The sequence below is a fragment of the Aegilops tauschii genome, chromosome 1, assembly GCF_002575655.3.
Source record: "Aegilops tauschii subsp. strangulata cultivar AL8/78 chromosome 1, Aet v6.0, whole genome shotgun sequence".
In the NCBI taxonomy this organism is placed as follows: Eukaryota; Viridiplantae; Streptophyta; class Magnoliopsida; order Poales; family Poaceae; genus Aegilops; species Aegilops tauschii.
In genome coordinates, this window is record NC_053035.3 from 439,301,052 (window position 1) to 439,310,107 (window position 9,056).

A 9,056-nucleotide genomic window follows, 5' to 3' on the forward strand; every position below is an offset into this window, starting at 1 on the left:
AAAGATTATTGTATAAAGCCTGTTAAAATACAAAACAAATATGCAGGAAAAAAACAAAAACTAATAAAACTAACAGTAGCGAGGGAAATAAAGTTAGCAGCAGCGCACTCTTACCAGTAGCACGCCCAAGTTAAAATCGCTGCAGCTATTAACAGTAGCGCGTTGAACTAAAACTCGTTGCTGCTAGCCATGTATAACAGTAGCGGGGGCAACACGCGCTACTGATACATGTTAACTGTAGCGCCGTATGAGTAGCGCGGGGTCCCTCGTTACTGATACACCAAATACTAGGCTTTTCCCTAGTAGTGATCGTTCACGAAACCGATAAGAAAGCAGACACAGTGAAGGCACTCACCCACACCTGAGGCAAAAAGGCCCGCACTAACCGCCACGACCCACCAACGAATAGGCTCATCTACAGCTGACGACCGAGTCGCCCCCTCATAAACGAGGTCACAACCGACTTCAAACCACGACTCACCACAAGCCTCGAAATCAAGGGAGCTTAGAAACTGATTGAGCTGCGGGGTAACGCATAACCAGAACATACAGAGTAGCCGAGTAGGGGATTAGCAAGGACTGTCACTTGTGCAGATCATATATTCGTATCTGCCGTGGCCTGGCCCTGGCGCCATGATCGACGACCTTGGCCGGAGCACCAGCGAGACGGAGCGCGCTACTTCCTGAGCTGCTGCATGTGGATCCCCATGGACGACGGACAAAGAAGGACAGTAGAAACATCGACATACATGTAAACATGAAATATATTAGAATTAGCTGACCTTAATGAATCTGTGTTTTTTTAAGGAGGATAACCCCGGCCTCTGCATCAGGACGATGCATGCAGTCATATATTATTTAAAGTGCAAAATCCAGCAGCCGAACATCATCGACTCGGAAATAAATCGGAAAACAAACCCTGAGGCCGTATACCTCGCGACAATACCTCTCCCAGATAGCCACTAATCCTTATGATACAAGACACAATATAAACAAAAATACACAACTGCTAGGCTACGCCTTCAATAAGGAATCGTCGCACGTGCGCCGATGATGGCGAGTCCACCACAAGGTTGAACTCCGGATTCTCATCCCCAAAGCCAAGCTTCAGTCCACCACCTTTAGCAAGGGCACGACACAACACACGACGACATAGTCTGATCAGAGATCTTGTGTTTCCACCAGAGTGCATAAACTCATCGCTGAAGCCATCTATACCGTCCGCCCTTATCCGTCTACCGACACCTCGATAGCCGGATACCTCTGGAGGAGACACCAGAAGACAAAGACGTCCCATACCGCCTGCCTCCCTCTACGGTCGCACCACATTCGATCCGACAACAACAAGCTAACCATGAAACCTCTTCCAGAGCCACCGTGCATCACCTGCCGCTAGCGGGCATGAGTTGACGTCTCCATATAAGACGCCGTGCATAGCATCCGCTGGTAGCACATCCACCGGTGGCTTCACCTTCCGGTGACAGGCACCGCCCGACAGCTCCGAAAGAGGCACATGTGTCACCCGTCAAGCCGCATCTAGGGATGGCAATTTCGCCCATGGGTATGGGTATCCGCGGGTACCCTACCCGAAAATAATGGGCATGGGCAAGACTTGGCAAGATTTTGTACCCATGGGTAATGGGTATCCATACCCGCAAAATATATGGGAGGGCATGGGTATGAGATTGCGTCCATGGGTAACCCAATAGGTACCCAAAAAATATTAATAAATGAAAATAACTCCTATGATATGTGGGGTCTACATCCAACTCCTATTGCCCAACTCTTAATTCCTTATTCCCTAAACCAACCATAGCTAATAGGCTCCCAACAACCAGCTCACACTCCTCCTATGTTCCATGTGACTCCTCGAAATGATGAAATCTTGACTCATCACCAACACACTCTCTTTCAACTCTCGAACTAGCAAACCCCAGTTCCCGTCGTCGCCTTCCACTATGTCGGCTTCCACCAACCACTTATTGTAATCCCTTGCCGGCTGGAATTGGCCACACACCAGAGGACGTCGTGTCGGTACTAGATTGATTGCCCATCATCACTTGAATTTTACACTCATGTATGTACTTCTTTAAAATTTAAATGCTATATATGTTATACTTGGATACCCATTGGGTATAGGATACCCGATGGGTATGAGCATGGGTGTCAATTTGGGCCCATGGGTATTGAAATGGGTGGGTATAGAAAATTTCTATGGGTATGGGTTTGGGCAAGAGGAGGTTGTACCCACCCATACCCTACCCATTGCCATCCCTAGCCGCATCGAACCCGATCTATTGATGGAAGGGACGTCACATACCGCCACCAGCCTCAGAAGGCCGTCACACCTCAAGATCCAGACTCCGAATCGCCCACACGATCCCGGAGTCCACCACCGTTGATGAAGAGGGGCTGCTGCCCCGATTCCGGGCGCTACAGGGAGCACCCACCGCCACGTCAGCCGTTGTTGTCACCCATACAACAGCAACCGCCGCCGCGATCCCGCATCACGCGCCGTCGACGTCGGAGGAAGCTACAGCTGCCACGCGCGTCCTGTATGTCCCCGGGCGTGGGATCACAAGATCCGCCGCCACCGGCGCCGCCATGAGGACCCACCATCTGGACCGTCACCCCCGACGGAGGGGACACCGCCGCCACCATGTTTGGATCCGAGCCGGAGTCGCCGCCATGTCCGCCAAGAGCGGATCCAGGCCGGCCGCCGCCACCACCTGCCACGGCCAGCCCCACCTCCGTCCTCTGGCCTTCTCACCCCGCATCACCACAAACGCCTCCAGCAGGAGCCACCGCACCGCCATGGATCGAGGAAGAGGCCGCACCTCCATGGATTTGGCGCCCTCGCTGCCGTACAGTCCGGGAAGGAGGAACAGCCCTCCGTCGCCGCCGTCGAACGCACGGGCTCTGCCAGACGCTGTCCCCCGGCGGTGGCGGAGGGGAAGGAGGGATGGGATCGAGGCGGCTGGGGGGCTAGGGTTGCCCCCCTCCCCGCGATCACCCTGGAGGGGCGACCGACGATGGGGTACGAGGGGCCGACTTCAATGAATCTGTGTTGCATAATGAAAAGCTAAAGATGACAAACTTGAGAGCTGCACGTCTGATATCATGAACAATGGCGCATGTAAGGAATCTGTGTTGAATATCCACTTCGCCATGTTAATCAATGACAAAACAATCCGATGCCAGTTCAATTTTCTGAAACGACCTCCCTTCGTACGCAGAGCATGTCTTAGAGCTGCTAAAGCTTCAGTTACTTGAGCAATATCAACACGATCCACATAGCACCTGCTAGGATGTACTACTAGAAGTATGTAAACCAGATGGGCATTATGGTTTTTTGTTGAGGGAATGAGCATTATGGTTTTGACCTGTAGAGGAACACATAACCAGACATGGACAACTCCAGTGCTCGTAGAAAAACTACCTAGCTAGACTGTCACTTGTGCAGATCATATATTCGTATCTGCCGTGGCCCGCCCCTGGCGCCATGATCGACAACCTTGGCCTGATCGCTGGAGCACCAGCGAGACGCAGCGCGCTGATTCCTGAGCTGCTGCACGTGGAGCCCCATGAACGAAGTGGCCGGCAGCCTGTTCGACGACACGGTCGGCAGCGTACGCGAGAGCCACGACTCCGACGGCGTCTTGGGCGACGGCAATGCGAGCACCATCTTGTCGTCACGGCGAGCCACGGTCCTCTCCTGCGAGGGAGGTAGCGGCGGTGGGAAGCCCTGGCCGACGGCGTTGAGCCCGCGGACGTTCGCCTTCGCCGTCGGCGGTCTGCCGCACTTGGGATTGGGAGGCGGCAGCGGCGAGGCCGCACCGCCGTCGGCCCTGTCGAGGACCAGGAGCAAGCCGAGATGGGTGGCCTTGGGATGGACGGCGCCTCGGTCCGATCGCCGGAGTGAGCTGATGTACACCTCCTCCCAGCTGCTTCGCTGCAGAGCACGCCTAGAGTCAAGATCAAGACGTGCATCTATGGCTAGTAATACGTGAGAACGTGAAGCAAGCTGGTGCTCACCGTGACCGTGCCAGCGTCGTGATCAGGGTGCTGATGCCCGATCCGCGGCAGGAGCGGGTTCGTCTCGCGCCGGCTGCTGCCGCAGCCGGACAGGAGGCGCCGCGCGCCGCGGCGGCGGCGCCTCATCGTGGACCGCGCTGGGTTCAGGAGCAGCAGGGCGCTCCTGGCACACCGGGCGGGGAGCAGCCCGCACTTTCTCTTGGACGCGAAGCCCGCCGTGCTGTGCACCTCCCATTTATCCTCCTCCTCCTCCTCCCCGTTGTCGTCCGTGTCCTTTACATGGCTACGCTGCACGTGGCTCGCCGGCAGGTGCTGGACAGGGAGGCGCTCCGGCAACCTGTGGCTGGCACGCGTCTTGGCAGCAGCGGCAGCGGCCTTCCGGAAGACGCACTGCTCCTTGGCCGCCAGCAAGAAGCGGTCCATCATGACGCTGCCCCGGGGGCTCGGGGCCGCCGACGCCGACGCCGACACCGTCGCGCCGGCCGCGTCGCTGCAGCTCACGGTGTAGCAGCTGTCGGGCCGGGAGAGCGCGTCCGAGAACCGCACCGCGGCCTCCTGGTCCGGCCCGGGCAGCGGTGGCGCGCTCTGGGTCGTGCATACGCCCTTGGGGTGGCCGGGCCGGCGCTCCCACCCGAACGGCACGCCTCCGGGCGTGGCATCGTCACCGCGTTCGCCGTACCGCAACGTGCCGCCCAACCCGCCGTGGCGTCGCACGGAGAGCAGCGGCGCGGCGAGGTCGATGCGCTTGCTCGCCTCGGCCATGGCCTAGCAGTAGCTGCGTGATAGTGTGACCGTGGATTGTGCGTGATCGTGAGCCACTCTAACCACCGATCTGGCCCTTAAAATAAAACGCATCCCGTTGGATGGACCTGCTCAATCAAGTGGAGTAGATGGTTGTGATAATGCCATGGCATTCAGTGACAGGACGTGGCCGGACATGACCACGCAGCTAATGAACCGAACCGGCCGGCATGCACGTACGTGGCCACATGACCCAGCACGCAGGGGGTAATAACACTATTCACCTTGCGCCGCTGTACGTGGTCGAGATTTGGTTTGCTCGTTGTCGGCTGTTGCTGGATGCATGCTGAAAGGGGAAAGTACTTGGACGATCCGGCGTCCTCCTCAGCTGGTAAATTCTCTTGGAACTTGCACCCCAATTTCGATGGTATATACGTATGTGATGTGAGGAGCTCGTAACAACCGGTAGGTGACACTGTCCATTTTGTCGGCCGGAGAGTGTACGTACCGTTATTACATAGGTAGACGCACGGTCATGGTCAATCATACATGGTCGTGACTCGTGATAGGATACCATGCAGCTTGCATCGAGACGTACACGTCGTTTTCGCCGTCGCCGGGAGCGCGAGAGCGGGGGGTGGATCATTGGCGCCGTCGATCGACACTGTCCATTCTACTCTCCTGGTGTAGTAGTAGTATAGTCCAACGCTACCGAGAATGGCGTTTTGGAGACCGAGCTCCATGAAGCCCTTTATTTTTGAAAAATTCAAATTCAAATTTTTATGTTTCAAAAAATTCTGAAAAAATGCGAAAATGGCGTTTTGGAGGCCGAGCTCCATGGAGCCCTTTATTTTTGAAAAATTCAAATTCAAATTTTTATGTTTCAAAAAATTCTGAAAAAAATATGCGTATATGTAAGGATGTAACCCACATGTGTGTAAAAATTCATGATGAAATACCTTGAATTGCGACCTGTACAAAAAAAAACAAATTCATGGCCTGAGAGAATGAATAGTATCATGTATTAAACAGCCCTAGATTTGTCTTTTTTGCACAGCCCTGATTTCAACGTATTTTGCCCTGAAAATTTACACACATGTGTGTTATGCCTTCATGTATAGCTGTGTTTTTTTTCAGAATTTTTTGAAACGTAAAAATATGAATTTTGAATTTGGAGGCCTCATTGGAGCTCGGTCATCAAAAGGGATTTCCGAACACTACTAGACTAGACTAGTGGCGCTTTAAATTAGGTGGTCTTGGTTTTTTGCATCCGAGCTGTAATGCTGTGTGCATCTATGCGGCCAACGACTCTGATCTGTCGTCTGCTCGTTCACTAGCTATAGTTGTTTTGCATTCAAGTGCCAATTTACACCTCTGGGCCAACACAAACTTAATATTACGATCATTGTTGTATTTTGTTTGTTTGTTTGTTTGTTGTAGAAACCATATCTACCACTAACATATACAAGTAGGGAATAATGAACATATCTGTGTAGATCTTGGGAAAAGTACAGAGAAAAATAGCTTGGGAACATTGAGTGCATTTCTTTCCTACTTAGAGAGCATGGTTAGTAATAAAACCACTTGCTGGCTATAACATGTTGTCATATCATATATAATCAATGTAATAGCCAATATATATAGTAGTTAGCCATGAAAGAGTGTTGTTTTATTAACATATGACCCATATTCCACTCTCACAAAGTTTCTTCGAGCCCGTGCTACAGTCAGGTGTAAATCTACATCCCGCTTCTCTTCTCTCTCTTCTAACTCAGCAAAAACATACTCCCTCCGTTCCAAAATAGATGACTTAGTACAAAGTTGGTCATCTATTTTGGAACGGAGGGAGTAATATTTAAATCTTATAGCCCACTTACATCACCTTATTAATAATACAATTAACTGCCCGATATATGATGTTGCCATAACATTTATACTCATCACTTATTGTTAGTCATACAACAAGGTTAGCTATAAGGCTAGTACTCCTTTCCACACATTCTTTTTATCTCTTTCTTCATATTTATTGTATCTACCTAGGAGCACACATACAGCTAGGCTCTTGCATGAGAGTCCACTTCTCTTATTTCTCATGCCCCTTCTCCTCTATATAGGAAAAATTATGATGTATGCGAGCTATAAGCTTGCTATTGTACTTGCTCTTATAAAGATTGAAGTTGGTGGTGAGTTCACCTCTGAGGCCAACAACCTTCACAATAAATCATGTGAAAGTAGCAAACTTCTGAAAGACATATAAACAATTATATTTTACTCATATGTGGGTCCTAACACAAACAAAAAAACTACTACTTTAGTGGGAAATAAACACTCATGTAGAAGACACAAATAACAATTGCAAAAATATGACTCCAACTCAAAATCAAGATTTTTGGTTTTAGTTTCGCTCCCCAACAAAAATTCCAAGTTCTATATCATACCATAGGAGAGTGAAGAAATTGTAATGCCCATATTGTCCCATGTTTCCAGATTCAAAATGTTGTCTCACTATAAATCTTTCAAAGGACCTACTACAACCACAAAAAATTAGATGCATACCTCATCCCTCTTATTGCATTTTTGCTCTTTTTTTTATCATGAATCATGCAAGATACTAACATATTTTAATCATCTCCTAAGTCGGTGGCCTAACATCTCCCCTTTTTAAGTAGCTCTGTAGCAACACACGAGCATTGTGCCCGTGGAAAAGAAAAGCCTCAGATCTTGCACCTTGAAGAAGAAACTAGTACTATAGTATTAGTAGTAAACCAACTTGTGGCTGGATGATTAGAAGGGCACTGGTACCGCTAGCCCACCGGGTAAAAAACTCCAAGTTTAACACTTTGATGGTTTATAAATGCAAAATATTCTTTCATTGGAAGGCGACGTTCCCATCAATAGCAAGACGAACAATGTTGTGACCCCCCGTTCCCATCATAGCATCACCCGACTCGCATGGAGCACCACCGAACGACGCTGCTGCGCCCCGTCCCACATCGAGACCCTCCCTCTAGCACTGCCGTCGATCCCACCCAAGGATGTGCCAGATCCCTATCCCGCATGTCGTCCCTCTCCATCTTGATGGTAATTTATCTCTTCTTCAAGCTCCCGTTGGCTTACCCGTGTCTTCAAGCTTATTCCCCTTGTCTCAAGCTCTGCCCTATTTGAGTTTCTCATGTTCACCGCTCGAGCTCGTGTTCTTGGTGCAGCGGTCCGTTGGTGGCATGATAGTCGCGCGCCTTGTTGAGCCACCTCCGGTTGCCTTGCTCACCATGGAGTTGTTCTCTGCCTCTGTGAAGAAGATGAGGCCAACAACTGGTGACAAAACAACATTTTTTTCGCCATATGGGCCAAATGTCAATCTTCACTCCGTCGTTCATTGACAAGGGAAGCGGAACAGGTGACCACGATCGAATCACGGATCTGCCGGGATCAAGCTCCCCTGGATTTGGCGGAGTGATGCGGGAGCTTGATAATATCATGGCAAATTATTCACAATGGCATAACGAAAGGGCTCCTACTAGTAAAAAAGTTAATTCAGTTGAAGAAATTTCTTCTTTGAGTGAAAAAGTTGATGCCCTTATGAAATTGGTTGCTAGTAAAAGTGCTCCTATTGATTTTAATGATATGCCTTTGTCTACTTTGATTGAGCAAAATAGTGATGCCATAGATGTGAATTTTATCTCTCGAAATAATTTCAATAACAATGCTTATAGAGGCAATTTTAATCCTAGGCCTTTTCCTAGTAATTCCTCTAATAATTATGGTAATTCCTATGGAAATCAATCTTACAATAATAATAGGAACACCTCTGATCTTGAGAATAGTATTAAAGAATTTATCAATGCAAAAAGTTTTCAACACTACCATGGAAGAAAAGTTGAATAAGATTGATGATTTGTCTAGAAGTGTTGATAGAATTTCTCATGATGTGGAAAATCTCAAGATGAAATTTTTTGTGCCTAAGGTTGATGAATCAATTAAAGCTCTTTATGTTTCTATGGATGAAAGTAAGAAAAGAACCGCAATGCTTAGAGCTAAAAGAGAATATTTAGAAAAAGCGTTCTCTAGTGATTACTTTCGTAAGAGTGATGAAGATCTTAAAATGATTGGTGTTTCTTCTATTGATTCCTTGTTTAGTAAAGTTAAGATTGATGAAAAAGGGACTGGAGAAGAGTCAACTTTAGTTAGAAGGCGTCTCGATGATTCGGAGGGTGAAAATCTTGTTGAGAAAATTGATAAAAGGGGGTTTGAAGAGGTCAAAACTTTAAATAGTGATGTGC

The 9,056-nt window shown here is 49.1% G+C and overlaps 1 protein-coding gene across 2 annotated transcripts; it reads right to left on the reverse strand.

Annotated features, from left to right (window-relative positions):
- Positions 1 to 3,119: 3,119 nt before the first annotated feature.
- LOC109767170 (uncharacterized) lies at positions 3,120 to 4,912 on the reverse strand. Of its 2 annotated transcripts, none has more exons than XM_020325940.4 (2): positions 4,036 to 4,900; positions 3,120 to 3,952 (listed from the first exon to the last, which is right to left on the reverse strand). In XM_020325940.4, the coding sequence occupies exons 1-2, from the start codon at positions 4,795 to 4,797 to the stop codon at positions 3,452 to 3,454; spliced, it is 1,263 nt and encodes a 420-aa protein (XP_020181529.1). In that variant the 5' UTR covers positions 4,798 to 4,900; the 3' UTR covers positions 3,120 to 3,451. The 2 variants fall into 2 exon arrangements, with proteins under 2 accessions (XP_020181529.1, XP_020181530.1); XM_020325941.4 differs by having other exon boundaries at positions 3,484 to 3,965; positions 4,036 to 4,912.
- Positions 4,913 to 9,056: the final 4,144 nt, after the last annotated feature.